The sequence below is a fragment of the Sebastes fasciatus genome, chromosome 9 (genome assembly GCF_043250625.1).
Source record: "Sebastes fasciatus isolate fSebFas1 chromosome 9, fSebFas1.pri, whole genome shotgun sequence".
Lineage (NCBI taxonomy): Eukaryota > Metazoa > Chordata > Actinopteri > Perciformes > Sebastidae > Sebastes > Sebastes fasciatus.
The window spans coordinates 15,394,177-15,408,765 of NC_133803.1; the positions used below are offsets into that span (position 1 = coordinate 15,394,177).

At 39.5% G+C, this 14,589-nt stretch overlaps 1 protein-coding gene and 1 long non-coding RNA gene across 5 annotated transcripts in view; one reads left to right on the forward strand and one right to left on the reverse strand.

Annotated features, from left to right (window-relative positions):
• rgs7a (regulator of G protein signaling 7a) overlaps positions 1-14,589 on the reverse strand; it is an 89,867-nt gene that overhangs the window by 30,460 nt on the left and 44,818 nt on the right. For all 3 annotated transcript variants that reach the window (XM_074646234.1, XM_074646233.1, XM_074646232.1), the window contains exon 3: positions 6,371-6,467. In XM_074646234.1, coding sequence (XP_074502335.1) covers positions 6,371-6,467 — 97 coding nt within the window. The remainder of the gene's footprint in view (positions 1-6,370; positions 6,468-14,589) is intronic.
• Positions 1-14,589, forward strand: part of LOC141773988 (uncharacterized) — a 35,893-nt gene that overhangs the window by 8,263 nt on the left and 13,041 nt on the right. For both annotated transcript variants that reach the window (XR_012595216.1, XR_012595215.1), the window contains exon 2: positions 9,828-9,919. This is a non-coding gene — a long non-coding RNA (uncharacterized LOC141773988). The remainder of the gene's footprint in view (positions 1-9,827; positions 9,920-14,589) is intronic.

Genomic DNA, 14,589 nt, shown 5'->3' on the forward strand with positions numbered 1-14,589 from the left:
CCGACAACACAGACGCTGTTTGCACGTAATCCTGCACGCAATATTGATGTTACAGCAGTGTTATTTAATTAAAGGTCAATAAAGTTAAGGTTTATTACATCAATTGAATATTTTTACATTTTAAATGTCCATTAATCGCCGCTGAAATCACGTTATTCGCTCTGTATGGAACACTGTTGGTCTTAAGCTTAATGATCTTCCGTACACAGGCGGAGGTGTTACTTTGCCCTACTTTTTCTCAAAAACGAGTGGTCCAAAAGACATCAGTCAAAGTGTAGACTTTCTAATGGATATCCCCCTGGAGAATGAGCACACACACTTGCTTTTCTGGCTCTTAACAACAGAGGAATGCTGCCTGGCATGGCGCTGGTGGCCAAAAAGTGTACGGAACACCATATCAGAGCTCCACAAGGACATGTAATGTTAATAGAAAATGCTAATTTCATGTTCATGAGTCTCTTGAACATGAACTCATATATCCTGTGACTCGCCTGCACTATGGACTATTTCCTATGACCTCCTATATACATTTTTTGATCTGAGCTGTACCAGTGTTTGTTTGTTTGTTGTTGTTTTCTTTTTTTTATTCTTATTGTGTTTGTGAAAATTAGAAAACCCAATAAACATATTAAACATAAACATAAAAAAGAAAAGAAAATGCTAATTTAACATTAGTTAAAGGGACTATTTGTAAGATTCAGAAATGCTGCTTAACAGCGACACCTTTGGCCTTGAAATCAACGAAAGTCAGTGTCGAGCTCGCGCTTGCTCGCTCTACATAGACATGAACGAGCATCGCTCAAAACAGTGAGGCGACAGACGTCAGCTAAAACCACAATATCACTCTATATTTCAGCTGCTTCCCAACCGCAGCCGTCAGCCGAAGACACTGGCAACCGGTCGGTAACGAGACGATAACGTAACTCGTTGAGGAGCCCCGTCACTTCACAAGACACGGAAAACCTCTGTCTGTCTGGAGGAGCTGCAGCAGTTATTTCTGCACAAACGTCCACTCTACATTCACTAGATATTCTCAGAGCTAAACTAACTCTTCTGCAGTGTGTAGTGAGCGCGCGTTCACGTCGAGGCTCCGGCCACACGCGAGCGCGCATATGCGGACGCGCTTGTGTGACGACCCGCTACATTTATACGCTTAAAAAGTTACAAACAGTCCCTTTAAATATCTGTTAAAAATAAAGCAAGATTTTGTAAAATGAAGGCAAAAAAGCACCGTTGGTGGTTAGTCACTATGGTTAGCCTATGGGACTAACTAGCTTACTGCTACTACCGCTACCTCACCGGAAGTTACGGCCAAAATCATTTCTACAGAAACACCCCCGAGAATAAGGTGGATAGGCATCCAAAGACGTATATGCCCTCAATTTATCTTTACAGTGCTGCTGTTGGCCACCTTTTTCTGCCTCAACTTAAGGCTCCGCCCACAAAATATGTCATCATTTTTACTAACAGAAAATGGGTCTATACATGTGTACCTTCTTTTTTAAAACAAGTCTAGAGGTGACTCGTATATCACTTCTGGCATTTTTCTTATTTGAACATCACATTTTTTTATATGGTGGATGTCATTTTGCAATTCATCTTCTCCGTCTGAGAAAGCAACTGAATAATTTTCACATCTCAGGAAAAAAAACATAACAGCATCCTCTGCCCACTGGGCGTTTTCACACCCCGTCACAACATGTGACTTTGGCACTTTGGCTAAATATATATTTTCCAAGCTATTATTACTGTCTGTCATGCTGAGAAGGTGAAGGTATGTTGAGAAGACGAGAGCCACAGAAGGCAGGAAAAAAAGGTGTCGGTTGCAAATGGAGACATGAGGGAATTCATGCAGTGAGACAGTCGGTCCCTGTGGCTGTCTCTCTGTCCATCAAGCTGTATCTTTCTCGTCTCGTCTGTGTTTTTTTTGTCTTCACTGCGCCCTCTTGCTTTTTCGCGCCCCCATAACCAGATGAGATTTTCCATGTATTAACATCATTAATACAACCCCATTTTCACACTATCAAAGTTGACCCACTTTCTAAAAGAGAGCTTAAATGAGACGTGTAAGGTAATCCTCTAACAAGGCTGTTCTCCGAGTTTGATTAATATCATGCCCATAGATTGGGCTGTGCATGTGGGTGGGCGTGCACGGGCGCAAGCATGTGTGTGCATCAGAATGTGCCAATAATATAGAGTGATAAGCGACAACATCAACAATTAACGATCCCAGTGATGGCAAATATTGTATAATCGCTGCAGGAAAAAGTCACAGAATACAGCAAAAGGGCAACATGCACAGCTGAAAATTTATACTTGAACATACCCTCTGAGACTCCTGACTTTACTGTCTTTCAGAGGCTGCAGCAAGCTCAGTTTTAGAGGGAAGGTACTGACATATGAAACTAGAAAACTAGTAAGGAATCCATTGGTGCCAACTATGTCGTGTTGGCTTGTCGGGAAGGAGACTAATTAAAGCTCCAAGGTTTGGTTACATTTTGGAGAGGAAAAAACTGACATGGCTATTTTCACAGGGATCCCTTGACCTCTGGATTAAAAATGGGTTGTGTGGGTACCCAGGAGTCTCCCCTTTATAGACATGCCCACTTTATAATAATCACATGCATTTTGGGGAAAAAAAACATGCAGCGTTTTGCATGCAGTATAAATGTGTTATTTTCGCCTATTCTAAAAATGTGTTTTTGAATATTACTGCGTACTGTGGCCCCTAAACAGTCTTGGAATTACATAAATTGGGTATCACTGTAAAGGTTGTGGATCCAATGGGCCTTGTTGTATTCATGTGTGATGATGTTCTTCCCCATAGAAGCCATTTCATATAGTGAGACCATTTTTTGAAACTTGACCTCCCTGTATAAAATGACCTGTGGTGACCTCTAGTATAATCACAGCCTCATGAAACTTTACAACCACAGATAAGAGACATAGGGCATTCAGAGGATGGATGGATTTCTTAGGTATATTGACAATAAGGGGGTCTCTGAGCAGTTTACAGAACAGAAGTGTTCGCCATCCAGTTGCCAAAAAATGCAATTCATGCAGAAATCTCCAAATGTTCAAAGTTTTTGATACCAAATCCCAGCATGACTTTTTCTATGGTGTTCCTCAAGGTCTTTGTGTCTTAATGTGGTATTTTTGAGTCATTTTTGATAATTTATCAATTCTCGAGTGGTAAATTTATTTTCAATTTAGCACCAAAAATCTGTGTAACAGATGATATCAACCCAAATATTGCTGCAACAACTTATGAGTCATAATAGAGCATGAGAATGGCCATGTGACATCTACTGTTGACCTGCTGTCTCCTCAGAGAAAACAAACTGCGAGAGCAGCAGAGCGGTTCTGATTTTCAATTTATGTAATGAAGGATTCTGTAGGGACTATAAGTCCTATACTTCAGCCGCTACTGGCTGCTAATTGATCTGAATTGTGCTCAGAAAAATGATTCAGATCAATTAGCAGTCAGTAGCGGCTAAAGTATAGGATTATTTATAGTCACTACAATTAAGTCAATAACTGTTTGCTTCTTTCACAATCAGCCGCAGCTACGATAACTGGCATGTGGCTTAAATTTCCTGTGGCCTGCACCAAACACCCGCTAGTGCTTGAGGGCATATTAAACTTCACACAATGAAATACATGGCACCTACAGATACCTTACACAAAATACCACAAAACACACCGCAATAACTAACTCATATTGTACGTTCACACACAGTATACCTATACCTAGAGGGCTTAACATTAAAAGTATGTTAGTCATATACCTAAAAATATATGGGTGACAAATACGAGCACAGAAATTGACATTTAAGGTTAAAAGATAAAATTTTATAACTCGGCTCACCAGTAAAATAAGGAAAAATAACCACATTTGCAACAGTTATTATGAAAAACTACACTGAGGATGTGGAATGTAGGTAGATACACCACTTCTCTCAGCAATGCAGTCATTTAAGAGCAAGTGCTGTTACTGTAACAAGTGAATAAATTGGCAAGTGGAAAAATCAATGTGTTTTATTAAAACTTGAGGCTGCAAAAAGTGGTGCAGAGGAAAAACACACAGCAGCAACCTTGGTTACATCCCCGACTTGTGCTTACAGCTTGGCTGAGTGCTCCAATGAACACGGATGGAGTGGCAGTGTTCACAGAGGGGAAGCTGCAGAGGGACTGTGTCTTTGTTGCAGCCTTAGAAACTGCCAGGGGACTGGTGTTTTGGGGGAAGTAGCATAAAGTCTGAGCTCTTGGAGAAACATTTGCTTCTCAATGATGCTATCTTGATAGAAATTGCATGCATTTTGGCAAAAATATATTAAAGCATGATTATGATGTAGTTTTTGGACATATTGAAGTTTAAGTATAGTACTGTAGTTAGGTATAGGTATGTATAGGGTAGGTGCAATATAGAGCTACAAATAAGTCATATGTTGCAGTAGAGTGGTGCAGGAATGAGTCCTAAAACCCGGAAATGAGTTAGCATTTTAGCACTTCTGGTTCCCTCATCTTGAAGGCAATGGGTTTTTAGTTAGATGCCTGAAATAAAGTCTGTGGTTAACATAAGCTTAGGAGAACGTTTTGTTCTTTGATATAAAATCAAAGTGTGGTATACTCTCCTATATATTCCAATGGCTTTTCGGCTTATAGGTGATTATACTGTAAAGGTAAAACTCTGTATAACCACATATACCCTCCACTACACTGGATATGATGTGTTATAGTGGGACTTGCCATGCTCGCCCCATTCACTTGAATAGAATTGGCACCAATGCAAAATTCAAATGCTGTCGCATGACATAACACACGACCCTTTCCTTATTTTATGTGTTCCTCGGTATAATATCTGACAAAAATATGAGAAAAACAGAGATGGATCTGAGCTGATGTTGCCAGATGTAAAATCATTAATCAATATGGCCTCCCACTATTGTAAACAAAGACAAACACACACAAACGCTGTGTAGTAGACTTGGAATGAAAAGGGAAACAAAACAACAACAAAAAGAACTGTGCGTCAGCTGCCCTTTATATGCCCAAAGCATTCGTCATTGTTTCACTCACGTCTGTAAAGCTAAAGTTAGCTATTTTAATTTATCTGTGTCTGTGTCTATATGTTGGTGCTCACTGCCAACCTTTCAACCTCATCTTAGCCACCCATCGCAAAAAAGGGCCTGGACATGTCACTGGTTGTGACAAGCTAAGCGTGGCCCTTAGTTAACAGTGAGGGGGACCGGTGGTGGTTCAGGCATTGTTGGTGCACAGAGACAAAATCGTACACAATTTTTAGGAACAAGCACTTGTAGGAAAATCTGAGAATTGCATTATTGGATTATTAATGCTTTTGTAAATCCTTAATGTTTTATCAATGTAAATGATAATGATTATGTAAAACTCTAACCGTTGTTAGCTGATACAAGCTTTTAATTTGATACTGTAGGGTTTCATCAACGAATCGTCATCTAAGGGCTCATATGATATCTTATGAAAAGTTATTCCTCATTTTTCGTGCGTTTCCTTCGAATGTCCAGGTACACATGTCAATTTCCGCTTGTTACATGCATACAGTCTTTTCAAAATTAAAGTCTGTCTTCACAGGAAACAACTTGGTTAGATTTAGACAACAAAACTACTTAGGTTTAGAGAAAAGATTAACTTGGTTAGGTTTAGCCAACAAAATTACTTGGTTAGGTTTAGGAAAAGATTGTAGGTAAAATAAGTGACGTAACTTTAAGTATGGAAGTTACATGACAAATAAATCAAAGTTGACTTCTGGTTTCACACTGGATACGAACACCGGTCTAATGGGCGAAAGTCCGGTGTTTTTTGACCCACCCATACACCCCGAACTCCTCCCTACGCAGCGCTTGTTGCTCTTTATACTTCCTGGGTCATGATTACGTGGATTACATACGAATTGATTTGGTAGGATTTATACGAAGTACAGTACATTACTTTGTGTAGGTATAGCTACGAACGGTTTATGTGAACAGCCTGGTTTAATACTATAAGTTTATATTACAGTAAGTAGTGCATGACAGTGATGATGCCTGCCTCACTCCTCTTAGCTTTTGCATGTAGTGTTTATCTTGAACAATCTCTTACGGAGTATCTCTCCAGCATGGATTCTTATCTATTAGGTTGCACAGCTCAAAAAAATCCAATACGATCCTCTCGACATTCTGGCACTGCTGGTGTGAAATGCAAAACGGACAACTCTCTAAATACTTTCAGTGTTTTGTTTGGCCAGAACAGAGTACTAGCCGGGTACTTAGTGGGTGGGAGCCAAGTGGAGGAGAGGAGAGAGGAGAAGAGCGCAACAGAACAGAGCAGAGCAGAGAGATAAGAGCCTTACCTGAAAAAACACTGGGGATCTTGGTTAGAAAACTTTTCACTGTTCGGATGGGGATGCCATTTTTCTCGTCCTGCATGCGTGCTATTACTTCCTCCATCTGGACAACACAGGGACAAGGGGTGGGGGACAAGAGAGAGAGAGAGTTTTCATCAACTTGCATTAATAAGTGGAGGTTGTGTGAAGACAGAAAGAGGTAAACGGATACAAACAGGTTCCTGTGTGGTACAACCATTTCTCCAGAGAGTGAGACCAGGAAGTTGGTGACTAACAATCACTGCCAACAGATTCTTGCCTCCCCTTTGACTCTGGTTTGCGTCATTTGTCACATAAAACCTCCAGTAAGCTGCATTTATTGATTTCGGCAACAGCTAGCCTATCGAATTTCGTAGGTCTAGCAATGAAGTTTCTTGTCGTGATCCATCACAGTATATTTGTGTCCTGAAACAGCCACACTTCCGAACTTTACAGAGCAGAAAAGAAAAATTCTCAACGTCAAAAGACATTTTTTTCCCCTTAATAATTTATTGGAAGTAACATCAGGTGTACAGAAACATACAAAAGAGCACAAATGTAAATGATTGTCCCTCCATATTTTGGTATTTTTCACCCAAAGCCCCCTCCCACCCAACCCTCACCCATTGTCAATGCAAAAAGGATAGAGGAAGAAAAAACAAAGTTCAATTTTGAAAAAGAGGGGGAAAAAATAAAGAAATTAAAATAATTATATATTTTTATAATAAAAATAAAATAAAATAAATAATAAATAAAGTACACATTGACAGTAATAATAAAATATAAATCCCAAACTACAGATAAAATAAGCTGATAAACTTTACCATGTACAAATGGACAAATAAACTGTTAGTGGTCATTTCTGATTCATCATTTTAGCTGATGGAGAGAAATACATCTCATATGCCGTAAGTCCATCAAAAAAACATTTAAGACACAAATGTTTTGTGTTGAACATTGACTGAGTTATAAATTTGAACCAAAAGCTGCACCGGGGAAAGACATGCACAGGCGAATAGACACACATGGAAAACACGCAAACATTTACACGCGCCACTGAGACCGAAATGTACTTGGAGTTGTCTCAAGGGCCTGGCAGGGCAACACAAGGCTGCCTCGTTTCCAAGAACACACAGAAGGGAGCAGAGCAGAGAGTAGAGCATGGCTCCGAGGCGGAGCGGAGGCCAAGAGATCTCCCCAAACTCCCCCTTTGGTGTAAAAATATACACGTGGAAAATGTGTACACACAGTGCAAGGGACTGGCAACACACTAATATGTGCTACACACACAAGCACACATTAACAAACAAACAAAATGTGTTGCTTCATATCCCTCCACCTGTTAAGGATTTTCTGTACTAAGAGGTATTCATTGGGGATGGTCGATTTCCAGTTTTTTCCAGTTGTAGTGATTCTGTCAAGGTTTGTCCATTCACAGATAAATACCAACATTACTGAAAGATCATTCTGAAAACAGGCACTCATGGGTATGAGGTTTCAGGTTTAATTAATTAAATTGTCATGTAATAACATATTTGACATTTTAAATCTCACAGGGAAGAGAAGCAATAATAATTGGAAATGTGTTTTCTCACTGAGTCCAGTACAGAGAGTAGTCTAGCCATCACGGATTACTTTTTCCTGGTCGTAATAAAGACTTCATTTTGGCTGTGTTCCTCAGCCAGACAGCCCTTGTCTATAAAAAGAAAATCAAAAAAGTATGCCCAAATTACAGTTGGCATACTTGACAATAGTTGACAAGCTGCCAAGATTTATTTTGAACATGCTGATGGAAATAAAAGCATCTTAGACTTCAACCGGATTCATTGGGGTGCAGAAAGTTCTATGACATCCATCAAAAACATCCAATGTAAGACAAAGTTGCCATTTTCACTGGATTGAAGTAGAACATTTAGCCGACTATCATTCAGCTGTTAGTTTTTTCTAAAAAAAAGATGGGAACACCACATGACGGGGGGTTGGAGGAGATCCAAGATAACACAGAAATCTAACCCTCTTGAAGACATAGTGAGAGCACAACCAATCAAGAGCCGGATCCCTAATTTCAACACAATTTTCTTAATTAATCATCTGCTCAAACATGTCAAAAGCTGAGCACAGAGCAAGATATTAAAATGCAACAATCATTTCAATAAAATCTAAAATGAATCTTGTTGTCTACTTTCAAATATTACCATTAGTAGTTGTTTATTTAGCATTAGTATTCATGAATATGTAGTAGCAGTAGTTTGAGTAATTTACCTTCTGGATTAATAAAGTACTCTATGGCTGTGTTTTGTGATGTGTTTTGTATTGGTATTTAAAATGGTCTTTTTGGTTTCAAATGTTTCCTTTTTATCCAGGCTGTTCTCATACACCGTTAGTAGCTATACCTACAAAAAGAGAGATGTCTGACTTTACAATTCAGAAATGTTTATTGAGATACCAGATGAACGACAAGGTGAACATGAAGTTGCATGTGGTTCTGAAATACAAACAAATAATAAAAAATGTACATTTCTCCCAGGAGACCGGGGTTCGTACCCCTTGTGAGTCACGTAACTTCCGCACTTAAGTTATGCCACATACATATTTTAACCCAAACGTTGATTTAGTTGTCACATAACTTCAGTACCTAAGTAGCCCCACTTCCACAATCTTTTCCTAAACCTAACTAAGTCGTTTTGTTGCCTAAACCAAGTATTTCAAGCGTAGCTATATTAACCAAAACCACAATCATTTCCTAAACCTAAGTAGTTTCCTGTGAAGACGGAAGTTTATCTTGAAAATGTACTGTAGTAGGGGTGTAAGAAAATACAGTATCAATACACATGAGTATCAAAATATGATGTTGTGTGATACTGTATCAATTTGGGTTCAGTTTTAAAACTAGTGAAGTTATTGGAATTACAAGAATCCATTAGTATCAACCCATACTAACTGGTCGCGAAGGAGGCTAAATGACGCTCCAAAGTTATGCAAAATTTTAGCGAGGAAAAACTGGCATGGCCATTTTCACAGGCGTCCCAATTGGCCTCTCACATCAAGATATGTGAATGAAAATGGGTCCAATGGGTACCCATGAGGTGATAAGCAAAGGCAGTTTGGGGCAAAAAACATGTCGTTTTTTGCATGAAATATACATTTGTTGTTTTTGCCTATTCTAAAATGGTTTATTTCTGGTGTGTTCTTGATACTATGACAGTTTTTCTAAAGTTAAATTAAAAAAATTGCCAATATAGCGTTGCTTACAGTATCGCGATATATTGAATCGTTACCCAGTATCGTGATACGTATCGTTTTGCCAGATTCTTGCCAAGACACAGCCCTTTATTGTAGGCTATGCATGTAAGGAGTGTAAATCATACAACCAATTGTAACTTAGCGTGTGGTGCCTGTATGTTGTGACTGTGCACTGCACTGAAGTGTTATGTTGTTCTCACAGGTCAGACTTCATGGCTCATCCCCTTCAATTTTGCTTCCTCTCCGTCCTCGTACCACACACAACAACTGATAAGTGGAGCTCATGTGGGAAAGGTAACACAATTTGTTCTATTTCGTACAAATGAAGGTTTTGTGTGGGTGGAAATGAACTTCTGTGGCCACATTTGTGAGAACGGGAACACTTGCGATGAGAACGCTGGGTTTGATATGTAAATGTGTGACTACTTTGGCTTGGCAGTTCATGAGCTAGTGCTGTAGCATTGTGTTATAATGAAAGCTTGTAGCTAGTCAAATACCCTGGAGCTCAAAATCATCCCAGTTAGGGATTGGAGCCTAATTGACAATGATGGAGCACAGGCAAATACTGTAACTAAAGAGCTGCTGGAGGACAATTGGAGGCCCAGCAAGACTGAGAGAGATCAAAAATATGCATTTTCAGATTATTTTCAGTCTGTTCTGTTAATCTCTTTCTACCACAAACGTACTGCAGGCAGGTCAGTAGATCTGCCTCTACAAAATATTTCCTTGGAGGTTCGCCAGTGTGAATGAGGTGGGTGCTTATGGCAACTATAAAATTAGAGTTCAGAAAACAACTTAAATTTCTCACACAATATCAAGACCTCAGTGGAAAAATCAATCCTAACTGCTTCTGGCTGTATCCTCCTCAGATCTCTGCATCCATTCTGTTGTTTCTTGGTGGATTTTATCTTATACCCACACATAACTGATGTCTGGATCGTTCCCTACTGAAGCCAATGTCACACCAATGTTATACCGATGTCTTTGCCAGCGGGAGTCTTATTAATGGACCTCAACGCACTGCAGCCACAAAGATCATATTTAATAAGGGGCACTGCTGCAATCATAAGACTTTCACTACTTTGTTAATAGTCATCCTGGGAAATGTAAGAAGTCACTGACTGAATTAATGCGAGACGAGGCAGGTTGAAAGAGAAAAAGGGCGAATCTCAAAGAGACTTACAGTGTTTGATCACAACATAATGGAAGCTGTTGAAGTTCAGAAAATGTTGATCTAACAGTTTAAGTATCAGAGGGTGAGGGTTTTTCTTTGGTGTTTCTCAACGAACGCTAGTTAAAGTTGGAGGAGAAGGTGTGATTCTAAAAATAAAGATGTGTTTTTAATTCCAGAAAGAAACTCAACCGTGCTAAAAAAAATCAAACCAAAAAAACATTCCCGTATAAATACATCATTATATAATTCAGGCTTGCACCTAAAACCGACGCACAGAAAACCCAGAATTAATAGTATTCATGTGGCCTCCTTTTTTATGTGTCGCATGCATCATTCCTTGGGTTGTTTTTAAACACGTCTCTCTAAATGAATCCTAATTGTGTTCATCTCATCCCCCCGTTGAATAAGCGTTCTAAGCCTTCTGACGCCAACCTTCCCTCTGTATCCATGTCTCACCGTCTTTCTCTGAGAGTTAACTGGCACTTTTAGACACGGAGCATACAAGGACAGCAGCGTCAGTGATCAATACTTCACACACTCTCTCCTATCTCTGCAAACCATCACCGCCTACACATGGTAAAATGCCACCAGCGTGAATATTCAGGATCTAAAGCTCTTGAAGTCGGGATGCTCTCTGGCTTCGTGTTGTGAGGAAGAGAGGAAAGTCGTCTCCCCCTAGAGAGAGAGAGAGAGAGCAAGAGTCTCTCTCTCTCTCTCTCTCTCTCTCTCTCTCTGTCCCCCACCCATCCACCCACCCAGAGCTGTCTGACTGCGTCTCTGCAGCCTCTTAACAGATAAGAGTGAGTGTTTTGGCTGCACAGTGTGAATCACTGAATAATGATGGCACAGGACTCAGTACATATGAAGTGACTAACAAAAGCTCCGGATATAAGCACATACTGAGCTTCGGCACACGGCTCCAAGCACTTCAAAGACTATCACTGAGGGCACTCAGGGTGCAATCAGAATGTTCTGAAGCACCATTTGGAGCAAAAAAAAACCCATTTCAAACTGGGTTCGTAAATCAATGCTGGCCCGTTAGGTTTCTTTCTAACCCCTTGTTAAGTGCACCATAAGTCCCTTATTTGATGGGTTGTTTCTAAGAAAAGCAAGCCGATAAAAGGATCAGTTGTTGGAAAGCTTCTATCTTGAGCACATCAAAAAGGTGGGAGGTTTTTTAGGAGGAAATCTCAGCTATTTTATTGTTTATCCTCCGATAGCTCATTTGGAAGTGACCTTTATCAGTTACCCGGGCAATAAAGAAAGGAGATTGGTAAAAGGGTTGTTTTTCTGCCTTGGTAAAGATGGTGTAAGGCTGAAATGTTGAGTAAACTGTGTTAACGTCCACGAAGATCAGTGTTGTAAAGCAGTGATTCAGGGGTCAGGGGTCTGTGGCACTCTGCCAGGGGGTTCGCAAAATAATTTGCTATAAATTACAAAATTGTGCTGTATCATTAGAAATTGCATATTTACAGATGGGGACTATTTACACTAATAAAACAAGCGACAGGTTCTGCACTGCAGGGGCGTGGGCAGGCGCACTGATCGCTCGTGTGACTGGACATTTGTAGGAGAACACACGAAAAATGAGCAGTGGTGGAAGAAGTACTCAGTAAAAGTAGTAATACCACAGTGTAAAAATACTGTTACAAGTAAAAGTCCTTCATTCAACATTTTACTTCAGTAAAAGTGCAAAAGTTTTAGCATTTTAATATACTTAGAGTACCATATATATCATATATATCGCTGGATTGTAATTATTGATGCATTAATGTGTTCATCACTAATGTTGCAGCTGGTAAAAGTGGAGCTAAATCCAACCACTTTATATACTGCTGGGTAGCTTAATCTATAATAGATTATTATGCGATTAAATATTAATAACCTAAATCTGTTAAGTCACTAATGTTGTCAAATAAATATAGTGGAGTAAAACGTGCAGTAGAAGTATAAAGTAGCATAAAATGGAAATACTCAAGTAAAGTACAAGTATGTCAATACAGTACTTGAGTAAATGTATTTAGTTACAGTACATTCCACCACTGAAAATGACAAATAACTTTTTGTAAGATATCATACGAAGCGTTGTATGAGGATACATTGCTTGAAGATACATGCTGTAAACTACTATGACCATGACATTTGAAGGAAGTTCTACCAAAGAACGTATATTGCTAAGAAGTGAAAACATTTTCATTCCATTGCAACGTCCGCGCCCAGCAGCAAAGCTACGCTTCTACCATTTTGGACTGAAAGCAATTACCGGACGCAAGTAAAAGTGTCTTACAAAAGTAAATCTAAATCTATTTCTATTCTATTGTCATATTTAATGTCTCTACCAAATGTCCTGTGTTTAACAATACAAATATTATAAATATGCATACTATTATGACAATTTATTTACTTAATTATTTATTAATTAAACTTTTTTGCTTCTCAGAGGAGCATAAAGTGAGCGATGGACATAAATGGAAGTTAGGAAAATCCAACAAACTGAATTTGAGAGCAATCTCAAACTTTTTCATGTCGAGGACCTCCAAAATGGAAAAACATGAATTACTTGATTGTGCTGTACATCCCAAAGGTTGCATTAAATTGTTTCTTTCCTTAACAAATGTTGCTATCTCTCTCTAGTGTTGGCCTAGATTTAAGTAAAAAAAATCCTCAGTACTTGATGAGCTCAAACTTATTTTTCAAACAGCTTTAATTAGATCATCATTACCTACATACGCTTTAAATCCCTGAAGACAGATGAGTGTTTATTAGAGCATGAGGGCCGTATCAAGATACATTAACAAAATGCAACTCGGAAGCAGTTCAGACGACATACTGTAAAGGTGAGCTCACCCTCAATTACAATTTCTAAAATAAATCTAGCCAAATGCAGCTTGTCCCGTCTTTCAATTGGAAACTCATCTACAGTTCGTATCAGTTTCTGTCTGCCTGTGCAGATGTAAAAACCTCACTGACTGCTGCTGAGGAAATTAAAAGCTCTCCTTTTCTTTTTCTTCTCCCCCTCTTTTCATGCTTCCTCCTTTTCCCCACTCTCTCTCTCTCTTGGTCTCATTGCCTGGGCTGGGATGGTGGATGTTACCGCATCAGACGTGCCAGGGGAGAACGGTGTTACCTTGACAGTGTTATCTGAGGACAAGTGTGTCTACATGAAGAGAACAGATATTCCTCCCAACTCTGCATCACACAAATACACACTCTCATATCACAGAAGAACACATGCATCCGCACACAGATATTCCCATCATGACACGACACACAGCCATTATCAGTCACATTGCAAGCAGAGCATATATAGTCTGACAGAACTCAGAGATGCACACACACACACAAGGACACACATTATGAAAGCTTATGAACCCAGAAGGTGGGGATTATTATATTTCAAAAAGCGCAGCATCAAAATAGGTGAGCAACGCAGCTCAAGTCTGGCTGCCTGAGGCGCCGAGAGCAGCCTGAATAGAACCTGTGGCTATATAGCATGACAGCTCGACTAGATAAAACAGCCTTTGCAGTTACTTGATCTCATTTCCTTCTGAACCGCAGGCAGAACCTGTGGTGAAGGCTGAGAGATAATATTTCACATTTTGTTTGCCCTCAAAAAACCGACAGTGGTTTACCAAATAAATACAACAAGCATACCCGATCCAAGGTCAATAACTTTTAATAGGATCAATACTGTTATAACAAAAGCACTGAAATGTTAACATTACAGCTGCATGAAAGCACAGTGAAGCGCTGTGCTACCACAACCCAGTCAGTCACACATCTCTTCTAG